This window comes from Eurytemora carolleeae, unplaced genomic scaffold (assembly GCF_000591075.1).
Source record: "Eurytemora carolleeae unplaced genomic scaffold, Eaff_2.0 scaffold451, whole genome shotgun sequence".
In the NCBI taxonomy this organism is placed as follows: Eukaryota; Metazoa; Arthropoda; class Copepoda; order Calanoida; family Temoridae; genus Eurytemora; species Eurytemora carolleeae.
Genome location: NW_019396337.1, coordinates 160,236 through 181,803, shown reverse-complemented (window position 1 = coordinate 181,803; position 21,568 = coordinate 160,236). Strand labels below are relative to the sequence as shown.

Below are 21,568 nucleotides of genomic sequence, written 5' to 3'. Positions count from 1 at the left end.
AATCCCATATACTGAGCTAATCCTTGTAATCCCATATACTGAAATAATCCTTGTAATCCCATATACTGACATAATCCTTGTAATCCCATATACTGACATAATCCTTGTAATCCCATATACTGACCTAATCCTTGTAATCCCATATACTGACCTAATCCTTGAAATCGGCCCATATACTGCCCCAATCCTTGTAATCCCATATACTGCCCCAATCCTTGTAATCCCATATACTGACCTAATCCTTGTAATCCCATATACTGCCCCAATCCTTGCAATCCCATATACTGCCCCAATCCTTGTAATCCCATATACTGACCTAATCCTTGCAATCCCATATACTGCCCAATCCATGTAATCCCATATACTGAGCTAATCCTTGTAATCCCATTTACTGACATAATCCTTGTAATCCCATATACTGCCCCAATCCTTGTAATTCCATATTCTGACCCAATCCTTGAACTCCCATATATAGTGCCTAATCTTGGTAATCCCATATACTGACCTAATCCTTGCAATCCCATATACTGCCCAATCCATGTAATCCCATATACTGAGCTAATCCTTGCAATCCAATATGTAGTGCCTAATCCTTCCAATCCGATATTCTGCCCCAATCCTTGTAATCTCAAATACTGACCTAATCCTGGTAATCCCATATACTGCCCCAATCCTTGTAATCCCATATACTGCCTCAATCCTTGCAATCCCATATACTGCCAAAAAAACCTTTAATCTCATATACTGCCCCAATCCTTGTAATCCCATATACTGCCCCAATCCTTGTAATCCCATATACTGCCCCAATACTTGTAATCCCATAAACTGCTCCAATCCTTGTAATCCCATACACTGCCCCAATCCTTGTAATCCCATATACTGCACCAATTCTTGTAATCCCATAAACTGACCCAATCCTGGTAATCCCATATACTTCCCCAATCATTGTAATCCCATATACTGTCCCAATCCTTGTAATTCCATGTACTGCCCTAATCCTGGTAATCCCATATACTGCCCCAATCCTGGATTCTATTCCGTGACTCCTGATGCATGAGGTTAAGTGATATCGCAGTTCACATAGATTTTACTGGAAATTATTATCTCAACTTTTATTTTGTTCGAACTCCTTTTTAACAAACCCTTTACATAGCAACATAATACTTCATCAAGTTTTACGTTTTTTAATAATTTCAGGAGGGGGGGGGGACAATTTAGGAAGAAAGAGAAACGTAAGATTTNGGGGGGGGGGGGGGGGGGGGGGGGGGGGGGTATAAAAATAATCAAGCCGGTGTTCTACAATTACCCAGATATTTAGGTTATAGTTCTGCTCAATTTTACTCCGGGTCTGATCCTTGATAAGGTTTAACTCCCATTTTCAGTTCATCATCATTCTCTGATACCAGGTTCAACAGCGTATACACTAGAGCTAGATACATATATTAAAGATGGCAATGAACGATTCACAACGGTACCCTTAAATCTTTGTTTGATCAAGTATGAATTAGATATCAATGTTTATAATTTTGAAAATTGATGGTTTTAAATTGTTGTTTCTCTACAAAAGTGAATTGCGCATTTCTACTTCAGAAAAACAGTGTAAATAATCAGAGTTAACCACTTTAAACCTAGAAAAACGACAATGTCTTTCTTATTACTGATCATATAAAGGTTTCAATGGTCCTGTTGTAAATCGGGCATTGGCATTTTACTTGAAGTTACGTTTACAGTCCCTTTAATGAATATAGTTCAGTGATTCCTTTAAAATAATAAATATTATCAAACTTTATGTTAAATAAAAACTATCATCAAACTTCATGTTAAATACAAAATATTATCAAACTTCATGTTACATAAAAAATATTTTAAACTTCATGTTAAATAAAAAATATTATCAAACTTCATGTTAAATAAAAAATATTATCAAACTTCATGCTAAATAAAAAATATTATCAAACTTCATGATAAATAAAAAATATTATCAAACTTCATGGTAAATTAAAAATATTATCAAACTTCATGTTAAATAAAAAATATGATCAAACTTCATGTTAAATTAAAAAATCATTAAATTTCAAAAAAGAAAACGACAGTATTTCACTAATTTGAGTAAATTCTAAAGTTTAAAATTGATCAAACAACTAGAATAAGAATATTAATCTTGTTGAAGATATGAACTTGAGAAGATGAGTATTGATTGGGATTGGTTTGGAACCTGGTGGGATTTATCTTATCTCTACTCAGCATACCTTTTATTTATCACAGGTAAGCTTTTTAAATTCAACACTTAACAATATGTTTAACAAAAGTGCATGGAAAAATGAATGCGGAAAAGAGTGTATTGCAATAGTACAGTTTATGTACAGCGACAACCATTAAAAAATAGAACAATGGTAGTATTCAACCTTATTTTGGTTTTTTTCCGATGCAAAGTTTTTTTTTGAATCTCTTTCGGCCAAATACTATATCTACCAGGTTATCCGGAGTTTCAATCACATGTTTAGTTGGAATCCATATATTTCCGATCCCATGATTATTTTTAATCCCATATGTTTCAAATCCAATGATTATTTGGAACGCCCTTTAGTTTCAAACCCATCATTTGGAAATTCCTATAATTTGACTCCCATCTTTATTTTGGAATCCTTGTTCATTCCCATGTTTATTTTGGAATCCTTGTTAATTCCCATGTTTATTTTGAATCCCAATAGTTTCACTCTAGTGATTATTTTGAATACATATATTTTTACTCATGATTATTTAGAATCCCTGAACTTTCAATCCCATGTTTTTTGGGAATCCCTACATTTACAACCCCACGATTATTTGGAATCCATAGTTGTAATCCCATGATTATTTGGAATCCCTATATTGCCGATCCCATGTCCCCACAAAACATGACAATAGCAAGACCTTTAAGTCGTCTTGCTACTGTCATGTTTGTGGGACACCCTGTATATTTGAGTAAAGTAAGAGGATATATTCTTGATAAGAGGTTTCAAATTACCTAATCACATGTTTTGTTAAAAGCTATCAACACCTAACCTAAAAAACAACTTGCGATTAAAACTTCTGTAAATACTATATTAATAAACTATGGACAGTCTGTAGAGGCATTCCAAGAGGAAGACCAAGAGGTCAAGGATATAAAGGAAGAGGAAGAGGATACTAGAGACAGTAAACATGCCGAGTTGATCAAAGAGCTGTGTTGCGCGAAAAGTCGAATATATTCCTTATATTGGGATAATCTGTATCTATTGGGATAATCTGTATCTATTGGGATAATCTGTATCTATTTTTTATTCCTAACCTAGTTTAAATCTGCAGGGTTGTGTTGGCTGGTTCTATTAGACCGGAGCAGGATCTCAGGATATATTTATCATGGAGCAGAACCTGCTAATCAATCTAATCAAGTAGATCATGTAGATCAGGTAGATCAGTTAGATCAGGCAGACCAGAGTCTAAAACTAAAGAACGAAAAGTTTTGACTTAAATTTTAAGTTCATGGTTAAATGCCACTTCTGACTTAATTTAAACCTGAACTTTAACCGTGTGGTTAAAATCTTGAAATCCCGCAATCCCTATTTGTCTATCATCATTCAGTGGTAAGCGGCATCCAACTAATTATGATATATTTAGAAGTAAAAACCGATTAAATAAATTTCCCGTTATAGATTTATTAATGTTTGCATGTAAACCCAAAATACTGTTGTAACTGGAAATATATTTTGTCTTCCGTTACGTAAATAATTTAAAACTTAAGAAAACAGCTGATCATACCGATACTTACGTAATAATTCTCCGTAAATCCTTTTCTCTGATTGGTTCAGACTTTTCCCGGGAAATTCAAATTTAAAATTGAGAAGGTTTAATATTTAAGTAGCTATTCATTATTTTACACAACTTTTAACCTCGAACTTAAAATTCGCGCATTCTTTAGTTTTAGACTCAGGTGGATCAGTTAGATCAGGTATAGATCTGGTAGATCAGTTAGATCTGAAAGATCCGGTATTTCAGGTAGATGTGGTCGATCCTGTAGATCAGGTAGATCAGCTAGATCAGGTAGATTAGGTAGATCAGGTAGATCAGGTAGATAAGGTAGATGTGGTATATCATGTAGATCAGGTAGATCAGCTAGATCAGGTAGATCAGGTAGATCAGGTAGATCAGGTAGATAAGGTAGATGTGGTCTATCATGTAGATCAGGTAGATCATGTAGATTAGGTAGATCATGTAGATCAGGTAGATGTGGTCGATTATGTAGATCATGTAGATCATGTAGATTAGGTAGATCAGGTAGTTCGGTTAGATTAGGCATCATAATTTTTCATGTATTTATTATGAGTAGGACGTGAATGAGAATAAAGGTTCGGATGAAGAGTTTGAAGTTTTCATTATTATCATTTTATCTCTTCTTGGTCTTCTTTCTCATCTTCTCATCTCAAGGTGGGAAAAGAATACAACGAAGAATTTAGCAATAAAATACAAGGATTTTAAATATATTTATCCAGGATACTCAATGGTAACTCTACCTCTACCCGGCTCAAGAATATCCATGGATACGTTACAGATATATCCAGGTAAGACTTATGACTTGAAGTATGTATTCTCAACAAATATCCAGGTAGGACTTGAAGGTTCTTCTCCAGATATATTCAGGTAGGACTAGGTTCTTTTCCCCCGATATATTCGGGTAGGACTTAGGAGTAGGTTCTTATACACATACACATATCTAGAAACCAGCGACGTCGCGCGACCAGTCCCATTAGGTCGAGATAGGTCAGGTTAGGTCGGGTTACGTCAGATTACCAAATTGGTCGCAATATGACCAGTCCCCTTAGGTCGTGTTAGGTCAGGTTAGGTCGGGTTACGTCAGATTACCAAACTGGTCGAAACATGACCAGTCCCCCTAGGTCGTGTTTGGTCAGGTTAGGTCGTGTTAGGTCGAGTTACCTAACTGGTCTAATACTGGTCTTAACCTGACCAATCCACTTAGGTCAGATTTGGTCGAGATTGGTTGAGTTATGTCAGGAGACTTAACTGGTCGGAACATGACCAGCCCCCCTAGGTCGTGTTTGGTCATGTTATGTCGGGTTAGGTCGAGTTACCTAACTGGTCAGGTTAAGACCAGTATGAGACCAGTTAGATAACTCGACCTAACCCGACCTAACCTGACCAAACACGACCTAGGGGGACTGGTCATGTTCCGACCAGTTAGGTCTCCTGACATAACTCAACCAATCTCGACCAAATCTGACCTAACTGGATTGGTTGGATTAGGTCGGACTTGGTTGCTTTATCTAACTGGTCCTAACTGTTCATAATTTGACCCTTAAGTCAAATTAGATCTTGCATGGTTGGATTACCAAACTGGTCATAACTGGTCACAACCTAACCAGTGCCCTTAAGTCGGATTTAGGTCGTATTAGGTCGGATTAGGACCTTCTGAGTTTCGCCACTAGATGTCTCCACCTGAAATTTAAATAAAAGCCACTTTTTGGCCTTGGATGGCTAGAATTTTCAAATATTATAATTTTTTTCAACAGAATTGATCTGTAAGATATAATACCCAAATATTTGAAAAAATTGATTGATGTTTTCGGAAAAATCAATGTCAGTAAATTGTGAATTTTGTGACAAATAGAAGTTCTTTTCTACTGTAGGTAATTATTAACGTCGCCATGACGACCTTAGGACGTCCTCTGGTTTCTAGGGTTAAGACTTGGATTAGGTTCTTCTGCAGATATATCCAGGTATGACTATGAATATGTTCTTCTCCAGATATATCCAGGTAGAATTAGAATTTGGTTCGTTTCTAGATGTATCGAGGTTCTGTATGTGTAAAATGCCTTTTTTTCGACTAAGAAATGTGCACCCTTCAGAAGGTGGATGGTGAGGATAGTAAAGGACGGAGAGTGTTATGAATGCCAGAAACAAGCTTAAAACTATTGATTTAATGAGAATCGATACCCATATTGTATACCATGCCCAAAGAATAATCACAGAGTGGGGATGGGGTCTCTTTAATCCTCTTTTTGGATATCCCTACTGTATTAAAGTTGAGTCTTAATAAACATTAAACCAAAACTTATGTTCGTTCAATCGACCATTAGTTCAATTGATATGACACCATCAACACCAGAAATCCTCAAAAATTAAAAACAGGATTTTCAAAAGTTAAAGAGCGCATCTCTAATCTCTAGAAATTAATTTAAAGTCTAAATTAGTCTTGAGATTAGCAAAAAGAGAGGATTAAGCATTGATCTCGATATCCACCATTTTAAAGTTTTCAGCTCTAGTGGGACTAGTAATACGTTCTTTTATAGAATCAAGGTATTCATCCAGGATGGTTTGTAAATTGGGTTTCAATAATATATTATTGTCTACAGGGTGTGTGAGATGGATGGACATTTAGTTTTCTGTCACGCATCTCAGAGATCTCGTCCATCATCCCTTCTCTTCATTCTCCTCTTCATTTATCAGGTTGGTTTCTATGAAGAAAGATATCGGCTAACTCTCCGATATTTTCCTATGGACATTTTCAAAGTTGAAATATCCAAAATCTGCAATTTTTTAAGTGACAAGTTTCTTTATGTACAATTTCCAAAGTATTGCTCGGCCTCATAGCGTATTCTTTTCATTGCACAAGACCAAGAATCTCTAATATCAATCCTAGTCTAAGATATAATTGGAGAAAATGCAAATTTTCAACTGGAGAATTGAAGAATTGTCGAAATTTGGAGGACAATCAAATCAAATCATGAAGTTGGTCACGTAAAATCTAATTTGATTTGATTATTTTCAGATTGAAAGAATAGTTATAGTTCTTAGCCTGGCTGGAATGGTTTTCGCAAAATCAACAGGTCTTATTAATCGCTAATGTTTTCATCTCAAATTCAACTATTCTATTTCCAGGTTCTCATTCTACATCCTGTCTAGATCTTCTTTCCAGGACGGTTTGCTTATCCCTAGTGGTTCTCCAGGTTCTCTGTTCTATTACCGGAGCATTTTGGTTCTTCTGGCAGAGAAATCTTCAGTTTAATAGATTAATGACAAGATACTCCTCCTATCTAGGCCAGGTTGATGTAGCTAGGGGAAGATCTATTCCAACTCCTCCGAACCATAAACGGGTTCATCCACTCCTGCCTCCGAAGAATCCCTACGCGGCATCCAGAGATAACGCGCTCCTCTTCGATCTTCTGGCGACATTACACGGTCCTGGCTCAGGTCTTCGAGTCCTATCCGTTCTTGAGCCGGATATATCGGAGAGCTGGGAGGTTACTGGGCTTACGCTAGAGTTTGAAAGAGGTTCACTTATAGTATTTTGGAAGGATCCAGTTGTACTAGGTTAGTCTTTTTTCAGCCGATCCAGAAATATCCCATTTTTAATTCAAATCCACAGTAGTAAATTAGTTAAAATTAATTTCTGTAAATGCTATAAAACCTAAGTTTACTTTTACCCTAAGGATACATGCCACCAGCAAGCTTGTGTATGAGCTACGGGGTGGAGTTGGATATTCCAGGAATAAGCACTTACACGGCAGTTCTAACCCAGGAGGAGATCATCTATATGAAACAGACCTGGAGTAGAGAAAACCCGGAGAAACTCCATCTAAACAGTCCACAGGTTAATCTTACGTTCCTTCGTTTAATCCTGTGAACAGTCCTCAGATTTACTCTCCAAACATTACTTAGATAAATCCTGTGAATAATCATGTCAATCCTCTAAACAGTTTAAATACTAATCCTCTAAATAGTCATCTTCTGGTTAATCATCTAAAAAGTGTTCTTGTAAATCTGCTAAATAGTTCTGAGGTCAATCATCTAAACAGTTTTGATATTAATCCTTTAAATAGCCCTAAGGTGAATCCTCTAAACAGTTCTAAGGTGAATCCTCTAAATCGTCGAAAGGTTAATCCTCTAAACAGTTCTAAGGTTAATCCTCTAAATCGTCGAAAGGTTAATCCTCTAAACAGTTCTAAGGTTAATCCTCTAAATCGTCGAAAGGTTAATCCTCTAAACAGTTCTAAGGTTAATCCTCTAAATAGTTAAGGTTAATCCTCTAAACAGTTCTAAGGTTAATCCTCTAAACAGTTCTAAGGTTAATCCTCTTCACATTTCTAAGGTTTACCCTCTTCTCCGAATAAGGATTGTTTTCAAACAGTTCTTATCCTTGAAGCTATAATGTGGTTGGGGTTTCTGGTGTAAAAACATAAGAATTGAGCTGAGAATTCTTTAATCTTTATTATTCGAGAATATATAAATGAAAGAAGTAGTCTGTCAGAAAAAAACTAGCTAAAACATTTTTCTGACCTAAATATATTTTGTAAAAAAACGTTGTCACCTAAATTCCTTGTTTACATGGGACACCCTTTGCACTATTTGAATTGTAATAAATAATAATAATATTTCAGGATTTGGTTTATCATCATGAGTTTAGTGAGCAAACCCTCGAAATCCTGGTTGGATTCAATGCCAGAGTTCGGGTGTGGACAGTAGTTCATGGACAACTTATCTCAGCTTCAACATCAACCGTGACAAATCTTCTCATGGCTAAACCTGAACCAGAGGATACAACTCAACCACAACCAGTCCCGGATACCCTGAATCTAGGAGCTGAGATTGATGAATCCAATGAAGAACCCAAGGAGAGAGGTCTTGATGGATCTAGCCCTGGATCTCTGGGACAAGATCAGGTTCGGGTTGAAACGGTTACGACTAGGATATATTCTAAGAAAAGTTCTTCTGAATCTAATCTACTGGTGGAGAGGGGGCAAGGACGGTTTAACCGGAAATCTGGGACCAGGCAGAGTATGCCACAGGGACATACTAACTACGGATTACTGGTTTCAGACGAAGATGAATCAAATCTAGAAATTTGAATAAAAATTTACAAATTCATTTTTTTATAAAAATTATTAATTACTAGCTGAAGGGCTCAGCGTTGCCCGTGGAATTTTTTTTATTTAAGCCCATTCGGTACAGCCGTTTGGCCGGCTATTGGTGACATATATACGAATGTCTTGTTTTATTATATGGAAGAAAGATATTCTAAAGATAACAATGGTTGTCCATAAAACAAAAGGGCTCCAGTACAAAATTAAAAGGGGAGCCCGGAGACGTTCTAATTTTTCACTTACTTTTACTTTATCTTACTAATTATTCTAAAAAGAATAGTTAGAAAATCATTTTTATAGGTTTCCTTGTACAATGTTTTCAGAATCAGATCAAACCCATGCGAGGTGTCCTACATCATATTGGATCACTTAAAAAGAATCAATCATCTAGCAAAAAAATGTATAAGGCGAATATAGAAATTTGTATACAGATAATACTAGGTATTTCGTGTATTATGTATTATGTATTAAAGCTTGAAGATAATCCAATATCATATGGGACGTTCTGTATATACTCCATGCATGAACTTCTATATTGAATTTTAGCGGAAATGAATTGAGTTTTTGTAAAGTCACTGCTAAAATTAAATATCAGAAACTTGATAAATTGGAGTAATAGATGATTTTTGGCAGTGTAATAAGAAAATACTGAAAAGCGAGGAACCCACTTATTCTAAAAACTTTAAGTTTTTAAAAGAAAGATTTTAGAAACCAAAGGTTTTTTATCTAAAAGATAAAATTAATTATTCTGAATAAATGTCTATTTAATAACAGATAAAGATAACAATACCAATAATAATAACAATAATACGTAAATACAAAGGATTTAGAGCCACTCTCTTAAACCCCCAAAGGAACACTTGACTAAAACTCTGATTTTCTAATCACTGTTTCTTTATAATTTGATGGTGTTATCCTTTTTCAACCTTTGACTATCAGAGCTGGGAAATTTAGACTGGATAAACTTTAATCCCTGACTGCTGGATCCGAATATCCCATGTGGAAACTTTTCATTTTAGTTCTTAATCCACTCTTTTTCTCTCCTCAGGTCTAATTAGAATCAACATTTTCAAATATCAAAGGTCGGCCTACAACATCAGGTTTCAAAGATATAAGAATAAGAAAATTAGAGTTTGGGGCAAGTGTTTAGTTCCTTAGACGATTGCCACATCAAGAATTATTTTTAAAATTTTAATAAAGGACTAATTAAACTTAACAATTAAACTAGATAAAAGATAATAAGAAATGTAAAAAAATTAAATAAATAAAAGTAGCTGGCCACTGAGGATTAAATTCTTAAAAAGATTTTACTGATTATATAAAAACACAACAATTGTACTTTGCACAATGGTGTCATTCCCATGTTTATCGGGGCTCCCTGGCAGTTCAACAATTGATATACAGTGAGAAACAGAAAACTCTGGAATAGAAAGACGACTTTTAGACTCAGGTTGACTTTAAACAGTTTTAATAAGTGATTTAGAACTTACTAGTAAATATATTTGCTTTGTAAAAACATCAAATTTATTTCAGTATTGCTTTAATGTCGTTTTCATATACTACAGTTTTCTGGTTACTTCTATACAAAACAAAACAAATTATTTTTAGAAGTTCACACATCTTCTGCATTCAGACTTACAAGTTAAATTCTCCTTGGAGTTCACTGTCTTTTCAAAAGTTCTTGTAAAGTTTGCGTATTTGTTTGGTACAAGGAGATCCACTACGTCTAAGATGGACTGGGGAGATTTGAAGGATGATCTGGTTGCGGAGCCAAGGGAGCAGGCTAGTTTCTCCGAGCAGGTTCCTCCGTCCTTGATCGCGGAGAGGATCAGGATTCCGTTCTCCAGTTGGGATATTGTAGACTCTATATAAACATTTATTTTGGTTTTAAATTATTCTAAAATTGTCATATTTACTGAAACATATTTAATATAAACAAAAAGATATATTATACTTTATCCCAAATTCAGAAAAAGGAATTTTTGAAAGTGGAGTCAGAAGAAACATTTGCGTAATATCTGTTTTTATGGGAATCCAACTCGTTTAAATAAAAGGATTAAATAAACGGATTAGACAATAAAATAAAAACGTGAAGGGTGCGAAGAAAAATGTTTATATATTTTATGATTTTACCAATAATATCTTCATCTCTCCGAGCACTCCTGCCGATTGCAGCGGTTGGGAAGAGAGAACCGAAAACAAAGACTCCGAGAAATATTATTGCAAGCAGCGGAATCCAATCATAGATATCCAGCTTACCATCCCCGTACTGGCTGGTCATTTTATACATTATATCCTGGGTCAATATCATGATTACTTTAATTCATTTACGGGGTTCATACAGTGGTAGGCGATTATATCAATACAATGAAGACGACTTTCGAATTAAATTTTGATATAAAATAAGCTGTTAAACAGCATGGATACAGAAAAACATAGAAGTTAAGAGAATTTATCAATGAAAAAGTCTCTCTTTGATTATAGTAAACTTGTCATTCGAAAACAGCTTTTAACCATGAAAACCAAGAAAAAAAATCGTCTTTATAGTAGGGATATACTCGCTTACCACCGTATCATGCAGTAGGTTTTTAACTCTTAAAGGATGAGATCAGAGCTGGGAACTTTTAAATGGACGCAATGAGTTAAACTTCTTTTGATAACTCAACGGAACTAAGTTCTTGCCACTCAAATTGAAGTCCCTATATCTTTGCAACCTGGTATCGTAGACCTTTGATATTAAAAACTTTGAATTCTGTTGGATCAAATAATCTACGTTTTATAATATCAAGGGTTAACACATCAGGTTGTAAGGATATGGGAATTAGAAAAGTTTTGTTTGCGGCAAAGTTTCATGATTCCTTTGTCCAGCTTTTTAACCGTTTGTATGAAGTTTAGATTATTTCTTAAGCATTGAAATCTTGTAAATAATAAAAATAAAGGAATTGAGTTTTTATCACAAACTCTGATTTTCTAATCCCTATATCTTTGCAATTCAATGTCGGAGAGCATAGATATTTCAAACTATGAATTCTTTTTAATCAAATAATGATAGTTTAAAGTATTAAAGATCTACACCATTAGGTTGCAAAGATATAGGGATTAGAAAATCAGAATTTGTGACAAAAAGTCGTTTTCTGTAGTATAATCATTCTCAAGGCCACGTACGACGCTTGGTGTAGAAGAAATAATTTCCCAAATTCAGAAATGTAAAACAAAGCTGAATAAAAGTCGTCTTTGCTCAATCTCATAATTGCCTAATTGGAAATGTCGCTAAGATTTTGTAATTTATATCTTTAGCCGTGAACATTCAGAGATACATCAGCCATATCTTTCAGAGATACATCAGCCATAACATTCAGAGATACATCAGCCATAACATTCAGAGATACATCAGCCATAACATTAAGAGATACATAAGCCATAACATTCAGAGATACATCAGCCATAACATTCAGAGATACATCAGCCATAACATTCAGAGATACATCAGCTATAACGGTTACAAAAAATCTTACATCACTGATATAAATATTGAACAAAGACGACTTTGATTCAACTTAATTCTGGTAACAACAAAAAAACAAGTTCTACAACTTAAAATTAATCATAATTTTTCCTCTGCCGTGTATGCTATAGAATGCATCATGTTGGATCCTGAATTATGTAAATCCATTTCCTTGAACATATTCTGGGTATTCCGCACCCCCCGCATCATCATGCCGTGCAGGTCCGACATCATGGTACCGAAGAAGGGGGCCTCGGGTCCCTTAGGGCCCAGGTACATTAGGGACATGGGATGAAGGGGTTTCTCGCCCTCGTGATCATTCTCTGGTCTCCCGTACTCATCAGTGTGAAAATCCGGGGCTTTATAGTCGTAAGTTTGTGATTCCTGAACAAAATAAAGCCTTATCAAATTTATGACTCTGAATTTGATCGGTTTTGCCGATCTTTTACCAGAGATCGATAAATTTGAGTTATGCCACAAACTCAAATTTAACAACCTGATCGCGTAAATTGTTGATATTTCAAATTTAGATTATTTGATCAAACAGAGGTCCAATTTAAAGAATTTGAGCAACGGCTTAAATATGGTTGGTACCACTTAAAATCGTATTAATTGTTTCAAGATTTAAGCCGGCGCTTAATTGAAACTGGTATTTGGCGGATTTAGGACGCAGCTCAAATTCATTGAATTTGGACTCGACACAGAATTCATAGTTTGAAATATTAAAGATATACGGCATTGGGCTGCCAAGACATATATCGAATCAGAAAATTTTTGGCAAAATCTTAGTTCCTTTGTAAAAGAGAGCGACTTTGGTTGGTTGATTCTACTACTTCTTCTGTGAGGTCAATACTCAAAATACCTCAAGAGCCAATTGTAAAAACATCTGAACACTGGATCTTAAGGAACTCATTGATCCAGGGTTAGGAATGCGCAAAATTAAAAAGCTTGGACCAGAAGTTGAAAACGGTTAATTTTCTACCGCAATTATAAATATGTAATCAAATGTACTTACTCCAATATGTGAGTTAACAGTGCTGTCAGTGATGTCAGGGTTAACCCGAGTTTGGTATTCTTTCAAGGCCTTGCTCGCGTCCTTGACTAGTTTCTTCTCACCAGAGCTTGTCCATTGTTGCTTGTAAGTCTTATAAGCATCAACCATATCCAGTCTCACAGAGTCCTGGGCAATATGCTGTGTCATCTTAGACACTTGTCAATATGTACTTTTCTTTTTATTCAAACTGTAGAAATATTGAGTTGTTCTATTTTCAGATGTTTGCTCATCATCATAACGAGGATATTAGTATAAACACAGAAAATAAAGATATTTTAAAGACAGAATCAAATTTGTTAACGACGCCGCCAATATCTTTCATCAAACATTTGAGAACAACTTTACAAAAATTTTTAATGTTCAATTTGAAAATACATAAAAGAAGATTTTATTTTTCTCTACTAACCTTAAAAACGGAGTTCTCTCTGACTGCTGTGCTTTCCAGGAAGGACGGAACAAAATTATCAACTTCTCTCTCGTAAACCTTTACTGGAGAAGGTTCAGGTTCAGGTAGGGGTATTTGTTTGTAAACTGAGTAAGGGAAAGGAGGAGCAAGGCTAAGCTCCTGGTGCAGTTGCTGAATAGGGTCAGAGTCTCTCACCTAAACAATAAAAATAATTTTTCGTACTTTTTATCCATGGATAAACCATACCTGGATTGATGTCGAAGAGTTAATCGCCATCGGAGATTGGAATGTTAAGGACGGTTCTTTAGTACCCGGAGATATATGCTGATATCCGTCTTCAATCTCCAGCTTCTTATACTCCTGAACCAGCTCCAGGTCTGAACTAACCCTGGAGGTTTCCGCCTGGTCTATAGTATTCCCTTGGTGTAAGAGAGGAAAGATGGAAGGTTGGAAATCCGCCTCATTCTCCGCCATTGGTTCGTAGGGGTCATCCTGATCATAGTGTTGAGGATAGGACGGATCCTGATCCTGGTCTACATGAAGAGGTTGAGGTTGACCGGGTTCAGGATGAACATGAACCTTGTAAGGGCCCTGTAAACCTGTCTCTTCACCGATCTGAAGTATTCAAAATAAATATTTTTTTTTACAAACTCTGATTTTCTAATTATTTGTCTATACACAATACACAATGTACAACAGAAACTGGACTCCCTTTGTTTACAAACATAGACTTAGAGTTTGTGTGAAACTTAAATATAGATTTTAAAGTAAATTTCGATTTCAGAACTGAATTTTTGCCATTGTGCTGCACATTGAACAATTTTAAACAGCACAATAATGCCTGCATGCCTAATCTGTAAAACAAGGATTGCACAATTTGTGATACCGATTAAGGAAGATCTTGTTGAGAAAAATGGCAAGTTTTTAAATTAAAATATATCTCTTGGTCTGCACTTATGTGTCCATTTTGATAGATTTAAGAGTGGTTGAGAACTAGACATCGTTTTTAATATAATAACAGAGGCGTATTCAGGAATTTTTCCAGGGGACTTAATTATTTTTCTTTCTAGGGGGGACCAAATTTCACCCCAAAACCCCTAAAAAGGATAGATTCAATGATCCAGGGGGGATGAGCCCCCCCCCCTGAATACGCCTCTGGATAAAAACATGGATGTATACAGACATATTTAGGAATGGAGTGAGATTTGAAAGAACAAAATTAAGTAGTTTTAATTTTTAAAGATTAATTCTAGAGTCGGTAGTGCCAGGAAAAATATCTACTTTTCAAAAGTTAAATGACCCTGCAATCTTTGTATGCAATTATACCAAACCAAATAAAACCTTACGGCCCAACCTGTCGTCGTTGTCTAGTCTTGTTCCACTTTAGTATTATTTACTTTGACAGACAATAGCTTAAAAAATGTTTTAGCACAACATAGTTTAATTATTTCTAGATTTAACTGTGCTGAAGGGGGTTTTAACCATGGGGTTTCAAAGAAACTTTTCCTAGACTACCTTCGGTCTTTGAGTATCTCCGTAGAAGAGCGGAGAAGGAGTTGTATCCGTCTTTCCTCCGGGTATAAACTAAACCAGACAGATGATACTTAGATATATGCATAGATACTCAGTAAAGTCAGGATATCGTAGTTTCTTTAATTAGAACCATTTAATTCAAACATTTTAATTATATTCATTTGCGTTGTCAAGGTTAACCTTCAAGTTCATATGCACCAAGAAAAAACTAGTTTTATCATCTTTCACGCTCACGAGCATGCTGCAGATATAATCACTGGAAACATAATTGCTGAAAAAATTATTGCTGGAAACACAGTTTTAAGAAAATAATCGGGGTTTTCTGCTACATATTTGTTAACAATTAAAACAGAGACATGCACGTTTCTAGCAGTTCTGTTTCAGCAATTATATCTGCAACTGTCCAACTGTTATAACGAAGAATTCTTTAATTTGTTTAACAGTAGGAAATTTGGTCTGTACAAAATCAGTTAAAATAAAAATATGAAAAGAGGATTTTAGAAAAAATATTTTTAATATAAGAAGTTAAAAGTTTAACGTAAAAACTGTATCTGTGTCATATCTTAAAATAAAATTTCCCTGAAATTTATTTTCAAAAAGACTCTGAGAAGGATTGTAGATCTGTGGGGTTATATACGTCTCTGGGGACTTGTGAGGTGTTTCGTAGCTCTCAGGAGCTCTAAAGCTCTCTTCATGCTGATAACCGTTGTCAGAGATTTTATGCAGATCTGGAAGATGGGGAAGTGGAATGGAAGTTTTTATCGCTATCCCTAAATTTACAAAAAAATCATATTTCACTACTGGAAAATAATATAAATAATAATTGCAATTGACGATTTTACTCTGTTCGTTAACGTTTATGATGCTTTATCTTAAACGATGTAGGGTTGAAAGAGTAACCATGATTAGGAAGTAACTCGATCTGAACAAAGCGCGACCATTTTCTCGCTTTAGGCTTGATATAAAAATCTTTAAGTTATTTTCGGTGGTAAATGACTGGTTGTCAATTTAAACTTTCTTTTTAGTTCGTTCTTTAACAGATTTTTAAGTTTAATTGGAAATATATATTCAATACCGGCATTATAAGCTCCGATTTTATTTCTTTTTTTGTCAATGTATCATATGAAAAATGTCTCAATCAATGTTTATAATTATATAAGTCAGTTAACACTGAGATCCAGGTAGCTATGAGTGCAGTATCAATTTTCAAGTGCCAACTTTGATATACAGGGTTACCCACAAAGATTGAGACTGTAAAGACGACCTGAAACTCTTTGAATATGAGGTTTCCCAAGTTGAATTAAGTATTCTGCCATGATTATTGTCTGTTTTATGGCCTTTTTTATGATTGGGAAAAGAAAGAATCAAACTTACAGGTGCAGGGAAACAGATAGAGTTAATCCCGTACAGTCGTCTCTGAAGTCTCATCCTTTGAGGATAACCCTGTATATGTAGCAACGCCTTGGCCATTGAAACCAGAAAATCCGTGAAATCTTAAATTGTTTTTTTCTTTCTAATGTACGAAGAAAAATATTTGCAGATAACGTTCAAAAGCTAGAAACAGGCACCAGGGGTGCGATACCTAAGGGTTCAGGAGGACAACACAGGGTTACCCACAATAAATGAGGCTTTCAAGACGACCCAGAAATATCTAGATTTTACAATCTGGAGGTCGAATCTTCTGCCCAAAATAAGTCTTTTAACGTGCAGCTATAGATGGCTTAGTAAATAATTTAGTTTTTTACTGTTGCAGAGAATCAAGAATGTAAGAAGAAGACTAAACAAATTCCGTACAGTCGTCTCTAAATTCTAATCCTTTGTAGGTCCCCCTTTATATAATACCTGGATTGAGCTGGATAAACCCAGAAGAAGATTTTAAAAACAAGATTAGTGAGAGAATAGCACGGACCACCATGCTTTCTGAAGATTTGAAAACTATTTCAAAACGATGTAAATGAAAACTGTTTGAAAAATATTGATACTCATGATGCTCACTGCACTTTCGTAGATTAATGTTTAAAGCGTCCTTTTCCGCCGGTGGTTTGGTTGTGACTTGCTCTAAATGTTTAAATTTTAAGATTCAACTCCGTGAAATGGATGGAGGTAGAGTGTGTACTCCAGGAGTAGGTTAGAACCAGGGGGAAACTCAGTCCTCTCTCCGTACTAACAAAGTCCATTATCATTATATTTAACCTTTCCGTACTACTTTGACATACTTTCTATTACCTTTAACCTTTCCGTCCGACTTTCTATTCTATCTTTCCAATCCGACTTTAACATCTTTTTTTCAATTATTTCAACCCATTCCAACATAATTTACCATTTTTCCACATTTGTTTACTGGTTGATCTAGGCCCTATTATACTACATTGCTAACCCCTTGTAATCTAATACTAACCCCATGTACCGCAATGTTTACCCTCTGTACTTTTTTAAATTATCCGCTGTGCTGAACTGTTTGTACCCCTTGTAATATACTGTACTGTACTTATATACCCTCTGTACTGTACTGATTACTCCAATTTACTATAATGTACTGCAACTGTATTGTACTGTAATGCTTACCCTTAGCACTGTACTATTTACATATATGTACTATAAACCGCCTTTACTGTACTGTTTCCCCCCTGTACAGTATTGTGTACCTCCCTGAGAAGTGTTGTCCCGTCACACCCCATGTACTCCTAAGGTCTCGGTCACAGTGTTGACACACGCCTATCCACACCCTGAACCTTAATCTTCAATACTTCTTTTCTTTGTACAGGATGGACCAAAATATACTGGTTGTCTCAAAATACTTATTTCTTTACACAGTGTGTCTCAGAAAAAAACTTAATTTTTCCTCCAAGGTTTTCCACAACTTCTTCCTTCTGAGAACGTTGTCCCTAAATATATATTTATTTCTCTCCACAGTGTCCAGGAATAGATTTGTTAGTTTTCTTCAGAAAAGGTGTCTTTTACTCATTACAGGGTGTCTCGGAATATATATTTAATTTCTATGATTGTCTCAATGTTTGATTATTTTTTCTTTTAAACAGTGTTATAAACTTTTTATATTCACTAAATATTTTTATATAAAAACTTCGTGTCAGCTTCAAAGATATTATAAACCTTAACGGTGCAATAAACATCCCAGATTTAAACCTGAGAGATATTGACTCATATTAAACCAACCGGGAAATCTTTAATTGAGAAAACATAGTTTAACAACTCAATGAACCTTTAATTAAAGTATTGTGCAAGTTTCGAGGATAAACTGCAAGATAGAAAATTAGGAAACATTATAAACAGGGAATCACCAACCGATCACTAATAGCTCAAGTGCCCGGCGTTGTCGATGCACTAGTAGCTCAAGTGCCCAGCGTTGCCGATGCACTAGTAGCTCAAGTGCCCGGCGTTACCTAGCTCAAGTGCCCAGCGTTGCCGATGCACTAGTAGCTCAAGTGCCCGGCGTTGCCGATGCACTACTAGCTCAAGTGCCCGGCGTTGCCGATGCACTAGTAGCTCAAGTGCCCAGCGTTGCCGATGCACTAGTAGCTCAAGTGCCCGGCGTTGCCGATGCACTAGTAGCTCAAGTGCCCGGCGTTGACGATGCACTACTAGCTCAAGTGCCCGGCGTTGACGATGCACTACTAGCTCAAGTGCCCGGCGTTGACGATGCACTACTAGCTCAAGTGCCCCATGTTGCCGATGGAATTTTAAAAAACTTTTTAACAAATTTTAATTTTAATAAAAAAATGTCCGCTGATTTGCCAGCTATGGCTAACATATACATATATATATGAGCTAAGAGCTTTAATATATAGAATGGCCTATTTATTCAAAGTGAATAAATACTAATGGCCGGGAAAAAGACAAAATAAAGACGACTAGTTGGGCAATAAGCAATTATTTGGTTTGGTAAAACTTTTAAATTATTGTTTCGGGGCCCAATTTATGATATAATGATTAATATGTAATGTTACAGTTGGGTAATAGAATGAATATTCGTTCTATAATATCTAAAAAGTGTTGGCTTTTACTTTAACGCTCCAAAAATCTACTGGATGGGATTTTTCAAGATGTCATTCTCTGCAAATTTGCCTTTGTCACATTATACAAAATTTCAATTCTGACAGAAGATATAGGCGCCTAAACTAAGATATAGGTGCCTAAACTAATATATAGGTGCCTAAACTAAGATATAGGAGCCTAAACTAAGATAAAGGCACCTGAACTAAAATATAGGCACCTAAACTAAGATATAGGCGCCTAAACTAATATATAGGCGTCTAAACTAAGATATAGGCACCTAAAAGAAAATATAGGCATCTAAACTTAGAAATAGGCGCCTAAACTAAGATATAGGCGCCTAAACTTAGATAAAGGCACCTAAAAGAAAATATAGGAACCTAAACTAAAAAAAACAAATCGTATAAAAAGTCGTCCAGATGTGACCTATAGCGTCAGAGTCAACATTTTTTAAAGTGTAAAAATCGTATTACTAAGTTAGTCTTAAACAATAATTTTTATTTTATGTTGAGTTTTGTCATTTTTGAAAATTTGTATATGAAAACCAAGCTACATATGATTGAGTCGACTTTAAAGTGTCTCAAACATAGAGAATAGAATATATATTAGAGAGGAATTTAAAGAATCTCTCGGTATGAATTTTTTCAGTCCCTTTCAGCCTGAAAGGGAGTTCAAAGTGTACAAATCATGTAAATGTTCACAAATTATATGCAGTAGAGTACATTAGTCATTAATACAGTATGTTCCCTAGACTATTCATTTCAATTTCGAATTTTTTAAACTGTTAAATAAACTTTATAATGAATTTGGTGAATAAAAAACATCATTTGATTTATAGTTATAACGGAAAATCATCGTTTGTAAAGTGAAAGGCAAAGAGTCTATGTGAAATGATCATTGGTCAATTATGAAACCAGCCTATGTCATAATTTGGTTTTCTTTTAACAATAATTTTAGATTTTCTATAAAATGATATTCCAGGGCCCAAAAGGTTATATAGCATAACTATGTGAAGTACACCTGCAGTATGGAAACAGTACAACAAAATGGCCGTTTTACACTTTTTCCTAGTAAATTCCTCTCTAATACATATTCTATTCTCTATGGTCTCAACGCCTTGCTGCCCTTTAAATTATGCTTTTTTTAGTAGTAAACAGCATTCTTAAAGGGACTGTCACATGATACAGACAGAAATCACGTGACCAGTATGCTGCACTGCCATTGGTTGAAGTTCCGGTGACGTAATACGGACTATACGGACACAGTTTGACAAAGTTTTATATCAATTTCACGAGACAGGAACATCAGACAGATGTCTTATATGTATCGTTCAACGCCTGAGATTCTCAGGCTTCATTATCTTTTCATTTTTCCTTTACAGTCCCTTTAAACTATAATAAAGCACTTGATTTTAGCCTCAGATTCTAATTGGCAAATTCTCAACGATTTTTAATGGGAGCATGCAGCCTTTGGGAAACTGAGCCTATTTGGTATACATATCTGTTTGTTCGTCTGTTTGTATCCTATAAATGTCAAAACAGCTGAACCGATCAGGATCAAATTTTGTGTGGGACCTCGCATGACCCCAGGGAAGGTTTATGTATGCACCGAATTAGAAAAAGTAGTATCCCAAAGTTTTTGATTTTAGTAAAATTTTAAAAATACGTCAAAAATTTTAAAATCCGAAAACTTTTTTGTTATTGGTTTATACTGTACAAAGAGAAGATGCTCACATATATTAAGTTAAAATAAAGGATGAATGCAAAAAAGCCTGGTATTAAATATATTCTACATTTATACGATTTGTTGAATTAATAAATGAAAAAAATTTTATATGAATATAATCTTTAAATCTTTAGGATTATACAGCTTTTTCAACAAGAACACAAGAAAACATATCTATAGTTTGTAAGAAATCTAAAAATCTGAAAAAAAAATAATACAATGATAACAGGTTGCAAATACATCTTCGACATTTGGCTTATCTCGATCCACCTTCTTTACAAATTACGCTGAACATTGTCTTTAAGATTTATATTATTTCAATAAATTTGTTTATTTTGTACTTTTGTTTATTGAGAGATAAGAAGAAAATATTCAGTTTCATCTTATTCTTGTTGTAAATAGTTATTATATCTATTAAAATTGAATTATTGTTTTTC

At 35.1% G+C, this 21,568-nt stretch overlaps 2 protein-coding genes across 2 annotated transcripts; one reads left to right on the top strand and one right to left on the bottom strand.

The window, feature by feature from the left end:
- The first annotated feature begins 1,361 nt into the window (after positions 1-1,361).
- On the top strand, positions 1,362-8,901 carry LOC111701215 (uncharacterized). Its single transcript, XM_023472396.1, has 10 exons — positions 1,362-1,406; positions 2,171-2,265; positions 3,328-3,431; positions 4,349-4,446; positions 4,512-4,580; positions 6,390-6,483; positions 6,806-6,863; positions 6,916-7,347; positions 7,467-7,627; positions 8,415-8,901. The coding sequence occupies exons 2-10, from the start codon at positions 2,187-2,189 to the stop codon at positions 8,880-8,882; spliced, it is 1,563 nt and encodes a 520-aa protein (XP_023328164.1). The 5' UTR covers positions 1,362-1,406; positions 2,171-2,186; the 3' UTR covers positions 8,883-8,901.
- Positions 8,902-9,640: 739 nt separating this feature from the next.
- Positions 9,641-17,554, bottom strand: LOC111701193 (uncharacterized). Its single transcript, XM_023472366.1, has 10 exons — positions 17,238-17,554; positions 15,975-16,165; positions 15,378-15,446; positions 14,109-14,477; positions 13,863-14,057; positions 13,418-13,582; positions 12,514-12,786; positions 11,031-11,193; positions 10,461-10,761; positions 9,641-10,317 (listed from the first exon to the last, which is right to left on the bottom strand). The coding sequence occupies exons 1-9, from the start codon at positions 17,308-17,310 to the stop codon at positions 10,502-10,504; spliced, it is 1,758 nt and encodes a 585-aa protein (XP_023328134.1). The 5' UTR covers positions 17,311-17,554; the 3' UTR covers positions 9,641-10,317; positions 10,461-10,501.
- Between the last annotated feature and the right edge of the window lie 4,014 nt (positions 17,555-21,568).

What these genes read in the sequence shown, in the direction of transcription:
- LOC111701215 (XM_023472396.1), top strand. Translation starts at nt 2,187, where the DNA reads ATGAGTATTGATTGGGATTGGTTTGGAACCTGGTGGGATTTATCTTAT. An exon ending in GAAGGATCCAGTTGTACTAG is followed by an intron (nt 7,348 to 7,466) that starts GTTAGTCTTTTT and finishes TTTTACCCTAAG; the next exon opens with GATACATGCCACCAGCAAGC. An exon ending in TCCATCTAAACAGTCCACAG is followed by an intron (nt 7,628 to 8,414) that starts GTTAATCTTACG and finishes ATAATATTTCAG; the next exon opens with GATTTGGTTTATCATCATGA.
- LOC111701193 (XM_023472366.1), bottom strand. Translation starts at nt 17,310, where the DNA reads ATGGTGGTCCGTGCTATTCTCTCACTAATCTTGTTTTTAAAATCTTCT. An exon ending in TTTTTGAAAATAAATTTCAG is followed by an intron (nt 15,447 to 15,974) that starts GGAAATTTTATT and finishes TGTCTGGTTTAG; the next exon opens with TTTATACCCGGAGGAAAGAC. An exon ending in GAGAGAACTCCGTTTTTAAG is followed by an intron (nt 13,583 to 13,862) that starts GTTAGTAGAGAA and finishes CATATTGCCCAG; the next exon opens with GACTCTGTGAGACTGGATAT.